This window comes from Drosophila miranda, chromosome 3, assembly GCF_003369915.1.
Source record: "Drosophila miranda strain MSH22 chromosome 3, D.miranda_PacBio2.1, whole genome shotgun sequence".
NCBI lineage: Eukaryota > Metazoa > Arthropoda > Insecta > Diptera > Drosophilidae > Drosophila > Drosophila miranda.
This window is the reverse complement of record NC_046676.1, coordinates 15400403-15418620: the sequence shown is the minus strand read 5'-3', so window position 1 is coordinate 15418620 and position 18218 is coordinate 15400403. Positions and strand designations below refer to the sequence as shown.

At 47.9% G+C, this 18218-nt stretch overlaps 5 protein-coding genes across 7 annotated transcripts; 4 read left to right on the top strand and 1 right to left on the bottom strand.

Moving 5' to 3' along the window:
* The first annotated feature begins 556 nt into the window (after positions 1-556).
* On the top strand, positions 557-4195 carry LOC108160407 (extracellular superoxide dismutase [Cu-Zn]). 2 transcript variants are annotated; one of them, XM_017294400.2, is made up of 6 exons: positions 557-664; positions 2335-2405; positions 2473-2700; positions 2755-2983; positions 3047-3068; positions 3905-4195. In XM_017294400.2, the coding sequence occupies exons 2-6, from the start codon at positions 2343-2345 to the stop codon at positions 4011-4013; spliced, it is 651 nt and encodes a 216-aa protein (XP_017149889.1). In that variant the 5' UTR covers positions 557-664; positions 2335-2342; the 3' UTR covers positions 4014-4195. The 2 variants fall into 2 exon arrangements, with proteins under 2 accessions (XP_017149889.1, XP_017149888.1); XM_017294399.2 differs by having other exon boundaries at positions 3657-3998.
* Positions 4196-5313: 1118 nt separating this feature from the next.
* Positions 5314-7798, top strand: LOC108158273 (CD63 antigen). Its single transcript, XM_017290509.2, has 3 exons — positions 5314-5719; positions 6577-6765; positions 6828-7798. The coding sequence occupies exons 1-3, from the start codon at positions 5657-5659 to the stop codon at positions 7293-7295; spliced, it is 720 nt and encodes a 239-aa protein (XP_017145998.1). The 5' UTR covers positions 5314-5656; the 3' UTR covers positions 7296-7798.
* A 92-nt stretch (positions 7799-7890) lies between these two features.
* LOC108158294 lies at positions 7891-11466 on the bottom strand. 2 transcript variants are annotated; one of them, XM_017290533.2, is made up of 3 exons: positions 10477-11466; positions 8904-9550; positions 7891-8832 (listed from the first exon to the last, which is right to left on the bottom strand). In XM_017290533.2, exons 1-3 carry the CDS (start codon positions 10902-10904, stop codon positions 8237-8239), a joined length of 1671 nt encoding a protein of 556 aa, XP_017146022.1. In that variant the 5' UTR covers positions 10905-11466; the 3' UTR covers positions 7891-8236. The 2 variants fall into 2 exon arrangements, with proteins under 2 accessions (XP_017146022.1, XP_017146023.2); XM_017290534.2 differs by having other exon boundaries at positions 7891-8820.
* A 2038-nt stretch (positions 11467-13504) lies between these two features.
* LOC117188229 (translocon-associated protein subunit delta-like) lies at positions 13505-14395 on the top strand. Its single transcript, XM_033391745.1, has 2 exons — positions 13505-13897; positions 13967-14395. The coding sequence occupies exons 1-2, from the start codon at positions 13658-13660 to the stop codon at positions 14225-14227; spliced, it is 501 nt and encodes a 166-aa protein (XP_033247636.1). The 5' UTR covers positions 13505-13657; the 3' UTR covers positions 14228-14395.
* Positions 14396-14494: 99 nt separating this feature from the next.
* Positions 14495-16122, top strand: LOC117188230 (putative gustatory receptor 47b). The gene is made up of 3 exons (XM_033391746.1): positions 14495-15585; positions 15644-15805; positions 15874-16122. Exons 1-3 carry the CDS (start codon positions 14617-14619, stop codon positions 16012-16014), a joined length of 1272 nt encoding a protein of 423 aa, XP_033247637.1. The 5' UTR covers positions 14495-14616; the 3' UTR covers positions 16015-16122.
* The last annotated feature ends 2096 nt before the right edge of the window (positions 16123-18218 follow it).

Sequence of the window (18218 nt, the reverse complement as noted above, 5' to 3'; positions counted from 1 at the left end):
GTTCTGTTAAATTTCAGACTACCCTATAAATTTGAAGTTCTTAAGAAACTCAATGTATTTTCCGTTGAAAACGTGGAAAGTTCTGGAAGATAGTAAAATCACCGACATTGATATTGGCCTACAAATTCTATTCAAATACTCTCCCTCTCACGGTCAAATGCTGATGTGGAACGGATATTAGTTAAAACTAAATTGCGCAACAGTTTGCATATAAAAAACGTTAAATGCAATCTTGGGAATAAGGTTTTTTTAAGTTAATAATTTTTGCACGCATTTTAATTCTGTTTCAAATGTTAGAGGATTCGCAGACAAAGAAAAATTTACCACCACTACGAATTGCCATTAAAATATTTGAATTTAATTTGAAAAAACGACAAATACTAAAACACTTAAGTTATAGCTATTATGTATTTAGTTTTGCTGAATTTTAAGGCTATTTATTTTTGGATTTAGCCACATTTAGCATATTTTTTTCAGATCTAGCTTATATTCACTCTCGAAACCTGGCAGCACTGATCTCAGGTGCGCCTCTCTTCCCAGTCAAAGAGTCGATTTGCGGCAGCAAAGCCCGAGACTTGCTCGCAGTTCTCCACCGACAAGTGCACTAAACGGTTGTTTTTCGGGAAATAGAAGGAATCAGAACTAAGTACTAGTTGCTAACAAGGTGAGTACCCAGACGAAAAGAACAAGTGTGAGTGGAACAATTGACGAAGGTGAAGATAATTAATAAAGCTGAAACGTAGATCAATGGGAAATGAGATTTTCTGAGCCAGTTTTAATTTATGGACTCTGATATTTCTTATTGAAACCAGTTACCGCAAAACGCACTTAAAGCATTTTTGTTGTTCATTATTTTACTGTTTTTTTTTTTGTTTCTTTTTTGCGCTGCGTTCGTCGCTTGCCCTTGGATGGGTTAAAATAAAGTAACCAGTTATTCTTACTGGTTATTATTACTGTGTCTGTGTGTGTGTGTGTGGGTGTAAAACTGCACTTGAGTCCCAATTTAAGCTGTCGAGAGGAAACCAAGCTTCATTACAGTCCAGTCCCCACACAATCCACAAAGGCGCTACCTACAGCTTCGCTTCTGCTGAGTCGTTTCTGATCAGGGGAACTTTACTCCCACAGAACCTCTGAACACTTGTTTGCAATCTTCTATCTATCATATTGAAACTAATGTATCATTCTTATCTGCATATTTTGCATCGTTTACTCAATTCCATTGTTTGCAAATTCAATTGTTCAGCATTATCTATAGTCGGTGTTGGATTCTAGAAATTCAAAAAATAATTATAAGTGTCATGCTTCAAGAGTTGGCCAGATTAGCATGGGCACATTTGAAAATGATCTAGAGACTAGGGAGCCCAGTAAAGCTGATAGCTCTGGGCTCTTGCCCATTATTTTCCCATCAATTACACCTCTCTGACAGGCAAGTACCCAACAAAGCCCTAATAACACCCATTTGATGAAAAAGCGATGATGATTATCCGCAATTTGTCGCAATGGTCACCCATATATACACAATGATTGCATATCAAAAACGGAACAAGCTACGAATAGCGTGGCCCCAAAGAAAGGTCCAACAACCGCCTTTAGACTTCCAGATAGGGCCTCCTTGGACAAGTGGTGGACGACGATAGGCAAAGAAGCCATAACATAGCCGTGAGAATCGTAAATTATGCCACACAAATTTCGAGTGCACATAAAGATAGAGCAGGTACGTGTTCCCAGCCAAATATCCAGCATATCGCAGACTGCAAACTGATAAGCGGGAGACCGAGACCCGGCCATTGAACAAGCATTCCTCTGAAAAAACTCTCCCCTCCCTTCATATTTCATCCATTGAGCATTGGAAATGAAGTGCGTATGAAAAAGAGATTGTTGATTGACCTTACGCAAAGCCACGCTTAACCCTGTAAAAAATGCTATTTAAAGTGACTAGTGTGTGTCTGTACATTTATACAGATGGGTACTCGTATATCGTATATCATATATGACCCACAAATCGCTTCGTAAATTGAGGTTAGACGCTTTAATTCCGCACACAACTGCCCGGACGGACAATGGACGGACAGAGTGCTCAAATCAAGCGAATATTCACCTGATGACGTACATGATAGAGATGAGCGATAGCATTTTGTAGGGGTGATCGTAACTGTAGCGTTCTACAGTGATATTAGCTTCTTCATTTAGTAACATCTTGCTAGATCTACATAGTCTTGTCAAATATGATCGGACTATATGATTGGACTTCGAAACCATTCCATTCTATTTACCATTTATTCACTTTCCTTCGAAGCATTACTCGATCTTTAATGATCCCTTATTCCGTTTCAGCTTGAAATATGATGCAAAGTATTGTCATCACCCTGGCACTCTGTGCCACAATCTGTGCTGCTGCTCAGACGGTGAGTCCCAAAAGAGGTGCGAGGTGATTCCACAGAACGATAATAGCTTATTGAATCCCGATTGCAGCGTAATACGCCCATAGAGGCCATCGCCTATGTGAGCGGACCCGCCCAAGCGGACGGCAGCCAGGTCAAGGGAAACGTCACCTTTACGCAGAACGACTGCGGCCAGAATGTCCATGTTCGTGTCCAACTGGAGGGCCTGAAGGAGGGCAAGCACGGCTTCCACGTCCACGAGAAGGGGGATCTGAGCAACGGCTGTGCCAGCACTGGGGCTCACTATAATCCCGACAAGGTGGGTTGACGGTAGTCTCCTTTTCATTGACTCATGAGTGTTTCCTTTGATCAGGTTGATCATGGCGGTCCCGATCATGAGGTGCGCCACGTGGGCGATCTCGGTAACCTGGAGGTCAACTCCTCGGGAGTCATTGACATCACCTACACGGACAAAGTGATCAGTCTAACCGGCAACCGCGGCATTATCGGACGTGCCGTTGTTGTCCACGAGCTTGAGGACGATCTCGGACTGGGAGATCACGTGGACTCCAAGAAGACGGGCAATGCAGGAGGCCGTATCGGTGAGGAGTCTCCAGAATGTCTCTTTAATTGATTAATTCTATAAATACTTTATTCCCTTGCAGGCTGCGGTGTGATTGGTGTCAAGTAAATATCTCTCTCTTCCATCAAAGAAAGACAAAATCGAATGGCTTTCGAATATCTTTTATAAGTACTCGTATACATGTAACTTCAGTCCCAAGAACCCTGGCTAATGGATTGATTCCCCCACCCCACTTCCCCATTCCTCCCACACAAAGACAAACACACACCACACTATTTTTTTTCTTCTATTAACCGCTGTCGCAGTTCACTGACTCTCTCCGCCTCTGTGTGTGTGTGTGTGTGTAATAAAAACAACAATAATTAACCGAAATCTAAGCTAAACATATTCATTGAAACATATATACATAGAGATATAGTATATATAGAAACTCATTCATATTTTTGTTGGCCTAAACAAACTCTTGCATCGATTGTTCATTCGTGCGGGGTGGCTATCGCGGAGGGTTGGCTACCCCTGCTACCCCTAATTTGTACTAACATCATTACCATTAGTGAGTATCGAAAAAAATATTCCTACATATAGAGAGGTATTGTAAGGAGTAGGCTTACGTTTTGCTAACCCCAAACCAACGCTCTCGAGTTCATCAATCAATGCTAGCTTCAACTTCTGGTCTGGCTTCTGTCTTGCAGTGGCGCCCCACAACAGCTACAAGAAGCTACAGCACCATCACTACGAACACCATCAGCACGTCATGTCCATCATCAGCCCCCACTGTACTATGTGCCCCATGAGGAGCCACAAGATCATGTTGTCTATCCACTCCAGCGCTATCCCTCGTACCCATACCCATACCCGTATCCGCACCCGTTCTATCTGTGAATCCGCTCTCCCCCTAGCTGAAGATTAGAATACATCTGTGCACCCACTCTACTTACAGCTCGGATGTGGACGAGTGGCCCTGCCGCGATGGTGGCGTCGGAGGCCTGCGGAGCTCCCTCTCCATTCTCGCCGTTGTCGTTGCTCTGTTCCTCTCGCGCAGCGTCTAACTCTGGCATGGTGAGCATGTGGCATGGGATCGTTCATCTTAGAGATCGCTTGCACGCCCAAACACACACCACACACACACACATACATTAATAATACTCCAACAGCATTATCCACCCAAACCAGAACACTGAAGAAAATAACTAAGCTACTTGTATTACGTTTGAATTGTTTGATAATAAAATTTGTTATACATACTTTCCTCCATTGAATCTTTTGTAGTTCTTGAGATAAGTAGCCGAAGATAGCCAGAAGCTCTTGTTCCGATAGCCATTTCTTAAGTTTTTCAATTCCCGAACAGGAGTTACAGACCTTATAATGTACGGAAAGTTCTACCAAGATAAGGTTTAGCATTAGATCCTGACTAAGAAGAATTCTTCCATCCATCGGTACAAAAGTCACCTATTTCTTTATCGCCTTTCTATGTTATTTAAGCTTCTTTCTCAGTACTTTTAACCTACATTCAAATATGTAAGCTCCTATGTAAGTTCCTTAATCATTAAGTCCAACTCGGGACTACAATTAAGCTTTAAATCGCGGAAACCTTCAGCAAATGTTGACCGTCTAATCATTCACAGAACTGCAATTTCTTCGGATTGTCCAGAGGATTCATTCTGTCGAGAATTATTGGTCAAGCAACAGCTTTTATTTTTTGGTATTTTTGTGAAATTGGCTAGATTTCTCCGGCCAGATAGGCCTGCCCAGGGAGGGGGTCTCGAGCAACTTCTAGAAATAAGTCCCGACACGCAACATTAACATCACCCAAAGGCTCTCCACTGCCCTCTGCTCTCCAGAACCAGACTCAGCGCAGAATGAGGCCAGCTGATGACTCGACGGTAGCATACTTCTGGGCGTCTTTAATTATTTGCACAGGCTTGAATTCGGGTTCTTGGAGAGCGTTTATAACTTTCACTTCGTTTCCTTTCCTTTGCCTTCACACGAAAGCACGCAATTAATTTCTCCTTGAGCCCGGCTCCTCCCAAGTGTGAAGTGGCTGGCGAGCCTGAACTTTAAAGGGAAATTCCAACAGAGTTTTTATGGTAATAAGTGCATTGACCCACCAAGAAAAACAATGGTGCGGTAAGGTAAGCTTCACGCAACCCAAAAAAAGCTGGTGGCGGACGTAAGCAATCACCCTGTCCACTACCAGACGCCTTTGGTCTGGTCAAAGTGGCTTGGCTTTTGGCTCTGTATCGAGTTACTATCCGAAATGGGTTACAAAGCATAAAACCTGGCCAATACTCCCACCCCATTCCATATTCCACCATCCACCATCCACATTCCCTATTCCCATCCCTATCCCTATTCTGAACTAATCATGCCTGGCCTGAATTCGAAACGGGCCCCTAAGACTTTCACTCACTTTTACTTTTGTTACCACTACCCACTGCCCACAGCTCCAAAGCGTTGCCAGCGCCAACCCCAGATTGGCCACAACACAATTGCCGAGCAGAGAAGGCTTCTAAAGCCCAGACGGACCGTGGCTCTGGTCAGTTCGTGGTTTAGCTTCTCATTGGCCGGACGCGTCTACATACATTGATCTCTCAATTCCTAAGTGCGCTTCTCTGTCTCTCCTCCAAGTGATTCTGAATTTTTCATAGTCTAAAGTTCCATTGAAATTGGCTTCCATTGAATCAAAATCGAAATGCGTTCTTGCGGTCCGAGCTTAATAAAATATGTCCTGTTTGCCTTCAATGTGCTCTTTGCGGTGAGTGTGGAATAGTCTTGAATACTTTCAGATTTTTTTTTTAAATGTGATGTGATGGGTTACCTATGAGGATACATACTTTTTAGAGGTCTAACATGGAACCGCATGCTTTCGGTTTTATATTTACTCAATATTTAACAATGAAGTCACTGATCTCCTCCCGAAACGGAACTGATAATAAGTAGATCAATCCATTGCTATCTATCTGGACTTTTAGCCATCCCTGACATTCAACGGCATTCTCTAGAATTTGTCGGTTGACAAATCAGTTTTTTGCTCTGGTAATCCCCAGGAAATCAATCAAACCTAATCAATGCTCCTGATTCATATGGCCTAGAACTTTCCAGCTAATTCGCCCTAATAAAGCTGCTTTCAGCACTATAATCACGCTTATGCATAGAGTCTTGTTCAGTTGCCCCATTAAGATGATTATCGCTGGAAAATGACATTTTCATTCGCCATTGAATGGGCTTCGAACGAGCCGGGGGGCCAACTGCAAATGCGACTCGAGTGTAGCAGCATGCAACTGGATGTACGATGTGCGACACGGCCACAGAGTGTCCTTCGCATTGACCAACAGAACAAACAACAAACTGGCAATCACAAGAACGTGGACATGGACATGGAAATGCCTTGACAGGCCCAATGGACAAGGTCCCTGGGTTGTGGGTGGGACCGGGAGGAAACGGAACGGGACTGGCGCTGATGTCAATCGGACAATTAGAATTGGAAATGTAAATACAAATACGACTTTATTGGATGCCATTAGCCTAATTGTACGCGGGATATATTGGGGGGTTTTGCGGGTGCACTCTGTGGCATTTGTTCTTTTAATCAATCCGATCAAACGCTTACAGCTCTCGGGCCTGGGAATACTCATTGCCGGAGCGATTGTGCTGGCCGATGTCAATGAGTTTAATCACTTTGTGGAGGGCCGCGTGCTAGCACCGCCCATTGTCTTGATTGTGACGGGACTGGTCATATTCCTGATCGCCTCGCTGGGCTGCTTCGGCGCGATCAAGGAGTCACCAACGCTTCTGCTGACGGTAGGTGTCCTCCAATAGCCAGCCCGGAAAACGCTTCTAACCAAGGTGCATCCCATTCACAGTTCGCTGTTCTTTTGGCCGTCATCTTCATCGTTGAGCTGGCCGTAGGCATTGCCGCCAGCGTGTTTAAGAAGGACCTGGAGATGATGGTGAAGAACTCCCTGCAGGAGTCTATCAAGCGTTCCAGCAGCGAGGACACCATGGCCTGGGACAACATCCAGCGCAAGCTGATGTGCTGCGGCGTCGATACCCCGGCTGACTGGCGGGCCATCAGCGCCAACAAAACGCTCCCGGCAAGCTGCTGTCAGCCGCAGTTCATCGACACGACTGTCGGTCATTGCCTGGACTCGCCGGCCCTCGGCAAGGACAAGTTCTACCAGGACGGATGCGTGGGCAAGCTGAAGGATCGCATCGATAAGAACGCCAGCATCCTGATCGGAGTGGGCATCGGCATTGCCTTCATCCAGATACTGGGCATTGTCCTCGCCTGCTATCTGGCCTCCTCCATCCGGCGGGAACAGGCCAAGTAATCCACCTCGCATTCCCCATTTCTGCTCGTTTACATATTTATATCTATATTATTAATAACTATTGAAATGCATGTAGTGGCATTGGCTTGAAGGTCGAAACCCACCCAATTTGTGCTCAACTAAGCGGACCGGATTGCATATCGAAGAATATGAGTAGAAGAAAGCGCAACAAACACTCCTCTTCATCGCAATTCACACTACCGTTTAACCTGTTTCTTAATCATTGCCTTCTTTTCGTCAATTAAACTATTCAAACCTATTCTTCCGATATTTGCAAATACCTAGAGGAATACCTATAATGGAATCTATGGCTATCACATTGAATCTGACTTGGAGAATATTGTAAACTGTCGTCGATTCATTTAAAAATACGTTTCTTTTTCTCTTACCTTCTGTATTCCCTACTTTTGAGTTTCTGAATCCATTTTAGCTTGTTGCGGTGTATGACAGCCCCAAAAAGCATCATCAACTAAGTGTTGCTTTTAATTATCAAATAAAGATTACATACACTAACGAATGCTTAATCATTTTCAAAATGTTCACTGAAAGAAGAGAACCACCAATGCAGAACAGAAGGCAGATTTGGCGTCGTGTCTTTAGTACTTTATTACTAGGGGGGGAACTACACTACTCGTACATTCGATTGCGGTTGCGATTGCGATTGGCCAGGCACAACGTCCACACAAGCTTGATTGATTGCCCCTAGGGGGCCGTCTACACCAACAGTTAATGAAGGATTATATTGTGGGAGGCGGGTACCGGCTACAACTACGAGATGGACGCCGATGTGTATCAGCTGGGTGCGATGGCGGTATAACAAGTGCTTGTTTTGTTCGTTCGGCTAGTTCTACGTCCACTAGGGGCAAATGCAATAGTAATGGTCATGGTCCATGGTTCATGGTTCATGGACTGGGGCTACAGCTGAGTTTGGTCCTTCGGTCTCACTTGCTCTGCAGAAGGGACTCGGAGAGGCGCTCGATGGCCGTGGCTGGCATCTTGCGCGAGTCCTTTTCGCTGGCCTCGAGAGCCGCTGCCGCTGCCTCGGCGGCCTCCGCCTCCTCCTGGACGCGGGCCTCCTCCTGCTCCCGCTGCTTCTGGAAGTGGCGGAACTCCGTGGGCGTCAGCATACCGCGCAGCACCGTGTCGTAGCTGACACTCACTCCCTTGGCGCACATCTTCTGGAAGAGTTTCCAGCACTCGCGCTCCTTGATGCTGCACACGTACAGCGGATAGTTGTGGTCCTGCTGCTCGGAACAGTTGGCCGCGTTGTTGTTGTTCTCCTTCTTGGCCTCCTCCGGCGACATGTTGGACGGAGAATCGGCCCCCCCGGCCTCACCCTGGGCCTGCATGGACTTCCTCTGCGGCTGATCCGACTTGGCGGACCCCTCACTCAGAAAAATGGAGACGGGCGGCGCCGTCGGCGGTCGATTGGCGCGAATACGGGCAGCTAGGGGTGCTATGGAGCCGCGCCTGATCATGTGGGAGTACTCCTTGGACGCCAGTTGGAAGGTGGGCGGATAGCTGTCTTGAAACGAGACTGCCAAAAAGCTTTAGCTCAGTCGCAAGTGGGGTACTCAAATTTAGATTAGCCGGGATCTTGAGACTTACCCGATTTGCCCGTCTTCCTCAAGAGCGGAGCCCTTCTCTGGGGACTGCGCTGCGTGGACCCCGGCGGCTGTTTGTCGCCTCCACCGACTGGCGTGGAAGTCGCCGAGTTGTTGTCCTCCCGCTCCGAGTCGCTGCCCTCGGAGCTCAGCAGGGACACCAGTGTGATGACATCGGGGGCCACAACACTGCGAGTCCTTCCCAGGGTCTTCTTGCTGCTGGAGGAGTCACTGCCGCCCAGGAGGGAACTGCTGCTATTTCCCTCGACCCCGACTGTGGGCGATGCCCCGCCAGCCACCGATGAGGGTGTGCGCGTGAAGATCTTGCGGCGGCGCAGCTTCTGCTGGCTCCTCTTGCTGGCTGCAATCACGCTCCTGCTGTTCTCGTCCAGACCCCGCACCGGAGCGGACATAGCACGCACCAGGGGCGGACGCCGCTGGACGGTCAGAGCGGTCGGCGAGACACTCAAGGGGACGGCGATTGGGACTGGGATTGGGTTCGAAGCTGCCCCTGGTTCCGGCCTGGATGGCTCACAGCTCTCCGTGGCACTGTCGATGTCACTGGGAATGGGCTCCTGCTCGTTGGTGGCCCGAATCGTCTGGGCCAGCACAATGTTGAGGTTGATCCGATTCTTGTCCGCCTTGGCGCTGCTGCAAAAGGGAAATGCAGCCAAATGGATGGAAGCGAAAGTTTCAAGTGACCTGACCTACTCTCCCTCTCCCTCTCCCTCCTCGCCTCCTCCTCAGCTCTGGTCTAAATTTAAATCAAATTATTTGGTATTAGTTTGGGGCAATTTATGCTGTTCTCGATTCCCTGGCATGCAACACACCCGACCAGGCCCAGAAATAGAAATTAGCTGGCGATGATTCCGGTTACTCCCACGTCCACACCCTCAACAACTCCTACACTACACACAGTGGCAGTCCTGTCCCACTCCTGGCTGGCACACAGTCGTGTGTGATTGGGTAAATGAAACCATGTCAATTACATTTGCAATTTTCACCCGAAAAAACGTACAGAGCGAGTGGGTACTGCCACGAAAGTGAGTCTATAAATCTGTAGCAGTTCATTGAACCTAGTCCCCGCCGACACAGTACCCCCCCACCCCACTCCACCCTGGGCTCCAGCCAGCAGCTATCTTGTCAGGCACACCTCTGCAATGATCGACTTAAGTGTGCCGCAAGTCGGCTCCGAAACCGACACCGGCTCCGACTCCCTTCGGTTGGGGGTCCTGGTACTACTCCATGCTGCTTCGAGCATGTCTAGCGTGTGTTATGCACTGAACATAAAACTTTGACGTTTGATTCTGGTGTGAAGCATGCAAATTGTACGTGCCCCCCACCACCACCACCACCAGCACCACCACCCTTGTAGGGAAAGTGTCATTTTCGGCATATTTATATAGATGATATCCATGGCGTTGGGCTGTGGGAGAGGGGCCGACTTCTTTATTGCCGTATACGTTACGCACCCTCTCCTGACACCAAGGTCAAACAAATGGTATTCCGTAAAGGATAAGAACTTCCTCTTATTTCCCTGAATTGGTTTTTTTTCGCTTGAATATGCGGCTACTTACTTCTTTGGATCCTGCTGATCGGCAGGCGTGGCTCTGTCCGGCTCGTGGTCCAGCGATGGCTTCAACAGCGAAGACGTGGAGGACCAGGCCACCAGACTCTTCTCCCTCAGCCGCAGAGAGCTCTGGGTGGAAGTTACGAGTGGGGCAAACTTGGGCGAGGACTGATCGACGGCGAGAGCTGTCTGCCGGCTCACGGGATACAGCTTCTGGCGGATGTTCTCGATGGACCGACCGACGGAGAGGCCACGCGAAAGATAGCCGCGTTGCTGGGCCGTGAACTTCGAGGCGGGCTCGATGAAGGAGTGCTGCTTGCGCACGGGGAGAGGTAGGGGATAACGCGCAGAGGAGACGGACCTGGAGCTGGTGGATGATCCGTTCGGCGTTCCAGCCGTCTGAAAGCGACGACGGCTCGCCACAGACAGCGACATGACGGCGACAAACAGGCCGACCTTTGATTAGCAACGGTGACAATGATTACGGGTCCAAAATGGAAACGGGAATGGGGAATGGGGGTACAGGATTTGCGATAGCCGAGAGGTCGGGGCAGGATGACTAACAATGCCGTCGGGGCTTACGTTTCAATTGCCAATCAATGTGGCACATCGAATGCAAATCAATTACGAAGTCATTAAGCCAGAGGCAATAACTTTGTCAACAAAGCAGCCCGGGAAACAGAGGAAACCAAACGGAAACCAAGACCGAAACCAAAACAGAGAACCGAAATCGAAAACCGAAAGCCGAAAGCCGAAAAACACCAAAACCGTAAACCAAAACCGGCCGCAGTCACGAAAGCGAAAGCCACTTGAAGTCAGTCCCCCGCTCCGCCGGAGACTCTTCGACGCGATGTTCTGGCCCCAACTCTACTTATGTTCTGGGATTGTGGAGTCTTCCACGTCCACTTCGTTTGCCTGCCGTGCACCGACTGCGTTTTGTGAATGGAACGCTCCTGCACCATCAGACAGCAGGACCATCAGGTTTCGGAGTCGCATTCGGACTCGAGTCCGCGTTCGGGGCTGGGTCCCCGCTTATGTTACCAACAAACAATCAACAAAATCATATCGTTGGCAAGGAGTCAGCGCCGTGCCTGTTATGCTCGCTCTCTCTTGGCTCCGGTTCGGTTGTTTGTTCCATTTCCGGCCCTGCACACACGCCCAGCCCTGCCCGCCCACACATCAGCGCCAGAGGCACGTGCAACTGTGGATGGGTCTGCCAAGTTTTCGCTCAACTCAATGAACTCGCACGAACTTTTGATTTCATTCGACTCCCCTGCACCCCACACCACCACCAGAAAAGTATTCGAATGGATTGCCACATCTGGCCGAACCGAATCCTTATTTTATTATCACATATCTCGCACAGGACATTAAGATTGTAGGGGGAAGAGGCCTGTAGGTCAGGACTCTAAGTAGGGACTTGTTGCACCGCGACCCCATTGGATTGTATACTATTCTTGGTCTCGGTTCTCAAAAGTAGTACTTTTGTGGAGTGTAGGTTAGTCTGGTAACGTAGGGTACTAGTATCGGTGTATGCAAATTAGTGGGTAGGGTAGGGTAGAAGAGAGAGAGTTAAAAAGAGAGATAAAGATGGGATGGAATGCGTACGAGGCGCTCAATGTCAGGAAAAGTTTGATGCAAATTCTGCTGTCACTACTATGTATGGTATGTGGGGGTATCTATCGCCCGAGAACGTATCTCCCGCGTCTCCTGTTGGCAAGTGAAATACTTTCATATTTGTGACAATTTCAAATTCATCAAAGACATGCAAAGTTGTACGAAAATTTCCGTGCGCGTCGGCAATCAAAGAAACGTAACGTCCACAAACGAGAAGCAGGCGAGACGCAGGGAAGCGAGAACAAACAGAAAAGGGCATAAAACGGAGCTGAGCAGCCGAACAACACAACAGCCAAAAGGAATGCCAAAAACTAAATCAAGCCCAGTCCAAGGCCAAAGCCACATCAGCCATCAACCAAGCCATTTCCATATATGCCAGTAAATACGGGTATATACTGCCTATCCTATATGTTGTTTCTGGCATCACGGCAAATAAAATGTACTTAAAACAAAACTGAAAGGCCCCTCAAAGAACGAATGTAGTGGGAGTGGGCTCCCGGCGGCATTAATCATTTCAAGTCGATATTTATTGCAGGTGCTCGATGACGCGACTTTGACTTTGACGACGGGCTATGTACCACCGATCAGGCACAGACAGAAACGGAACCGACTGCCACATCCACGGACGGGAAGGGGAGAGGAGCGGTGGAGTATGATATGGTACGGTACGGTATGTATGGCACTCGGGCTTCGTTTTGGTTTTTGCAATTTATAATCAATTACAATGGAAATGCCGTAAATAAGTCGAGCAAAATAAATGCATATTAGACCGAATAGCCGTAACCAAATACGGAGCGGTACCACCAAACTTTGTTCCCCTGTCATGTCAAAAAAAAAAACATTTTAATTAAGAGAAACGGCATAGCGGAAATTACTGTGCCTGGAACAGAGTAACCTAGTAAAAAAGATTGCAATTGCATGGGTAGATTCCGTTGGATTAGCAAAATAGAATACAAATACATGGATCTAAAATTCTGTCACTGCCAAGAACAGAATTTAAAAAGTAACCGCAATACTAGTATCGATTTCCACCATCGATATCTTGCAAAAACATCGCTGTGGAACAGCTGATTTTGCGGCCATCAACTATCGCAAGACTTCGTAAAATTCCGTCAACACTCGAGCTGTCAAATGACGTAGCTGCTGTCATGAATCGTAATTTTAAATGGACTATAAAAAAGGGTATGGACAACCGCAAAAACCACCAAGGAAAATTGCAAGATTCCTACGAACCTCACCTCGCCTGTGACGACAAAATCGGCTTTTTGTTTTCAAGGTATAATAAGAAAAAGGGGTGGATTTGACCTTGCAAGCGTTACACTTTCGAGCCGTATTGCCCATTGTCCATACCCTCTTTTTTCCCCCATTATGTAGCATATGTGTAGTTGCCGTGTAACGTGTAACCGATAATTAAGTAAAATCCGCTGTCAGCTGTCATCCACGTCGCTGCTGTCGTGGCGATCAAAAATTTTTTGATTTCAAAGAAAAAGAAAGTTGCAGGCGGCTTTGTTGGACGCTCCTTGGAATTTGCTATATTTTCAATTAAAAACCCCAAAAAAAACCTACCCGAAATGTGCCGTCAACTGGTAGCCCTATGCCTGATCGCCCTGATGGGTGCATCCGGTGTCTACGGAAGCTGTAAGGCCACCGTGTCATCCTTCAGCACACAAGATGCCACCATTCTGACGCAGCTGGCGCACGTCGCCGAGCTCACGCTGCAGTGTAGCAACTCTGCACAGCCCAGCCTTTTCGCCGAGTTCCCCTGCGGCAAGGTTGTTCCCGTGGCCAAGGTTGGCGACAGCAAGTACCAGGTGAGTCCCCACACCCCTCTGAATGCATTTCTATAACGAAATATTAACGACGAAATATGCCGATTGCAGGTGAGCTGGGTGGAGGACATCAAGCAAGGAAGCAGCGGCAACGTCCTGGTGCGTCTCTTCGACGAGGATGGCTATGCCAACGTACGCAAGGCTCAGCGCGACGGCGACAAGGTCTCGTCGGTCAAGTCCCTGCTGGACATCACTGTGCCAACCAAGAGCGCCTACAAGGGTCCCTGGATAAAGGCCGAGCTTCTGGCCGCCTTCCTGGTAGGCGGAGTTGCTTACTTCGCGTTCACCACCAAGAGCAAGGTGCAGGCTTAAGATTGCGTCTCATCGGGATGTATATTGCCGACCCATTGAATGAAATTCATTCACCTATTTCAAATAGCAACAAATAAGCGATTCTCCGAGCAGGATCCTAGAGATTTTTCACATTTTTACCATTAAGCATCCATCGCTGGGTTCAAAATAAAAAAGATCAAAAACCGAGTGCATCAAGTTGAGATATAATTTAAGATACTGTGTACATACATACCATCCCGCGGAGGAGTATTAATATATAAATACCTTCAGGTGTCATTTTATACAAGCGCAACACCCTTGACAAACGATGTATTCAATTAGTCCGATGCTATCGCTCTTAATTACCTCTGTACGCGAGGATAAGAACCTCTGCGCGCCTCTGGCCAGGATCATTCAGCGGCGGCCACATGAAGCCCCGCAAGTCGTCGAGCGATGGCTTCATCTACTGCTACGGCAACCTCTACAGCCTGCTCTTCTACTGGGGACTGGTGACCTTCCGGGTGCGCACCCAGAGTGACGGCGGAGCAGCTTCTTCCCCTGTGAGCGTGTTGTATGCGGTCTGCGTCCGGTGTTTCGCCGTCTGCGGCTACCTGGGCAGCGTGCTGATTAAGCTGGAGGATGAGCGAATGGCCGCCGCCATGATTGGCCACCGCACTCCCGTGGTCAAGGTGATCATCATGTGGGAGTGCCTCAGCTGCTCGATTACCTACGTGGAAAACTTCCTCACGCTGGACGTCCAGCGGCGCCGCCACGTCAAGCTGCTGGCCAACATGCAGGGCTTCGACCTGGACATTTCCGAGGAGTTTCCCTCCGTGCGGTGGAACTACCAGCGTACTCGCTCCAAGTACTGGTACGGGACTGTGATTGTGACTATCTGCTTCTTCTCCTTCTCTCTGTCGCTCATCCTCGACATGGCTCGGTGCACCTGCGGCCTCTCGTCCACCCTGCTGATGGCCGGCACCTACATCCTGCTGACGAGCTCCCTGGGCCTGGTGGGATTTGTTCACATTGCCATCATGGATTTCGTGCGCCTGCGCCTGCGCCTCATCCAGAAGCTGCTCCATCAAGAGTACGAAGGGAGTTCTGGTAGAGATCGTCCACAAACGACGGTCCATCGGAAGATTGCCAAGCTGTTCGAGTTCACCAAGCGCTGCTCCCATTTGCTGGCAGAGTTGAATGCCGTGTTTGGGTTCGCGGCTGCCGCCGGGTTCTTCTACGAGTTCAGCCTGATGACCTGCTTCGTGTACATGATCTGCCAGAAGGTTCTGGGGTCCGAGGCCTGGGACCTAGAGTACACATTCATGCTGCTCCACGTCACACTTCACTCCTACAAGCTAATCATCACCAGCACCTATGGCTATCTGCTTCAGCGGGAGGTGAGTGCTCTGATGCGATAACTAAGGGAGATCATCCTTGTTTGTGCCTGCTCCGCAGAAGCGAAACTGCCTCCGCCTCCTTGGCCTCTACTCGCAGCACTTTCCCCAACAGCCACTGGCCCGCAGTCAGGTGGAGGACTTCCAGCATTGGCGCATGCACAACAGGCAGGCGGCCCTCATCGGGAGAAGCATACCGCTCAGTGTGTCCACTATTTTCCTGGTGAGCTGAGCCCCTAACCCTATATTCTGCCAAGAGTTCCTCCCAGTAGCTACGTCTCGCCATTGCAGGTGTACAGCGGCATGGCCAACTATGTGATTATCCTGGTGCAACTGCTATTCCAGCAGCAGCAGATCAAGGAGCGGCAGAGGGTATTGGGTAGGGACGTGGACATTGTGGGGCCAATGGGTCCCCGCACTCATTTGGATTAGCTCATCGCGTTCGCCTTTAATGTTCATTAATGCATACAAAAACATTTCTTTGGATAGTTCCTCGTGCTTATCACAGGACACAAGATTTTTCTGCGTATACGATGTATCCTAACTAAATGAATCTAAATCTATTCTTTTATTTGAAAAAAAACTGTTGCGCAAGCGCTTCTCGGATATTTGGTTTCGAAGTGGTTTGTGATTGGAATAAGTGTAGAAAATCTTGAAAGCTTCCTTCAGAACACTCGCATCCTCCGCCATCTCGGCCTTGCTGGAATTGCTAAGAAGACGGCGGCCTGCGCGAAATCAATAAGAAACTCCCGGGCGTACGACATGGCGTGGATGGTGTGGCAGCTGTTGCGCCTATTGTAGCTCAGCAGGTAGATCTCACGCCTTCCCCTGACAGTGGATCCATGGACTTTGCCGAGGAATCCATTCATTCAGAAGGTTTTCCATTATAAAGATGTTTCAGGGCACATTCTGGAAATTCAAATGATAGAATCCCGGTCGTCCCTGATCCTTTTTCAATGTAATCTTCTCATAGGAGTGGAACTGTATCTCCATCATGATATTGTACTTGTTGCTGTAGCAATAAGTAAGTAAGTAAAGCATAAAATTAAGCACATACTATAGTTATAAGATATGGAATCAGGATTTCATTCATAAATATCACTATAAATGGTCTCACAGAACAGAGAGAGAACATGGATGCAAGACTTAAGTTTCCAAATCGTATATGGACTGGCCTGTGGCACAGTGGAGCCAAAGACAATTTAATATTATTAACACATCGTATACATGTTATAATCTATAATTAATGCCGTAAGAAGCATACTTGGCTAATCATTGTGAGCCCCAGATCATATGGGCTAGAAGCTGCTACTCTTTCGTTTTTGTATTGGACAAAACATTGTATGTCGGCATACTTGAGAACGCATTTCATCCATGTTCCAGTTACTAAATGCGTTTAGGAAAGATCTTTCAACAGGTCAATGGAACCAAAAACTTAAGAAATCCCGCTTGAGATTAGGTTGCCTCCGAAAAGATTGATGTTTTGCCATGTCCAGCTCAGTAAAGGGATCTTCGTCTTATCAAAAACTTATAATGGAATTTGCAATTCATAATTGCCAATACTAATCCGTCAACACATGAATTTATATTTGTGAATTGTGAATTTCTATGATTAAGGTAAATCTAGAAATTAATATTTTAATCAATCAATCAAAAGTGTACGCCTGCGGGATATCCTTTCGGCGTGCGGTGACCGCCAGGCAGTACTCCCAATAAACGGGATCTTTGTTAGGATCTGATTTTGAGCTGGAAGATGGAAAGATGGAAGATTTCTTTTGCCTGACGATAAATTTCAAGATAGATAGATATTTCTATGTAGATATTTCTAAGGCAAATTTTGTCAACAGGGGTCTAAGGCATGACGAAAGAGGAATGGCGGTCAGGTCAGGTGCAAGCGAGTATGTATGGGTTTGCCCTCATGCATATGTGGGCTGATTGCATCAAACTCCAGAGCGCCGCTGACCAGCCGTGGGACACATGCTTTGGGCCGCTTTGCACCGACCAACACTCACACTAAGGCACGATGTTGTACATATACATATGTACAATTTATATATATGATATGTAATGCAACCAGAGTATATACAAAATCACACATACATATACATAACATATACATACATACTATGTATGTACTTACACACGTATGTACATGTGTAGAGGGAGGGACACGCAAAGCGCTCGACTATGCCGCACTCCGGACCTCGTTTATCGATTTACAAAAGGCAGCAACAACAACAACAACACCATGTTTTCCAGCGGCGGTAGGTAGGCCGCTCTCTGCACCGTCCACCCCCTCACCCACTTCCGCCCCTGCTCCACAAACACAACCAAAACAGCAGCGGAGAGACAGAAGTACACACACACACACACACACACAACTAATACATACGCCCATGCATAGCCATGCCATAGCCGCCGCCGAACAACGACGGGCAAAACGCCCAACGTCCCACCTTCCCCCACCCTGCGGCACATCTCTCCACAAAATGTTGTTGCTGCTGCTACTTGGGGAGTAGTGGGGGCTGGGCTGGCAGAAGCCGATGATGATGATGGCGATGATGATGATGACTATGGAAGAGGCATGCCGGGAGCTGACACAGCGGTGGGAGGGGGGCCGGCCGCCAGGACGAGGC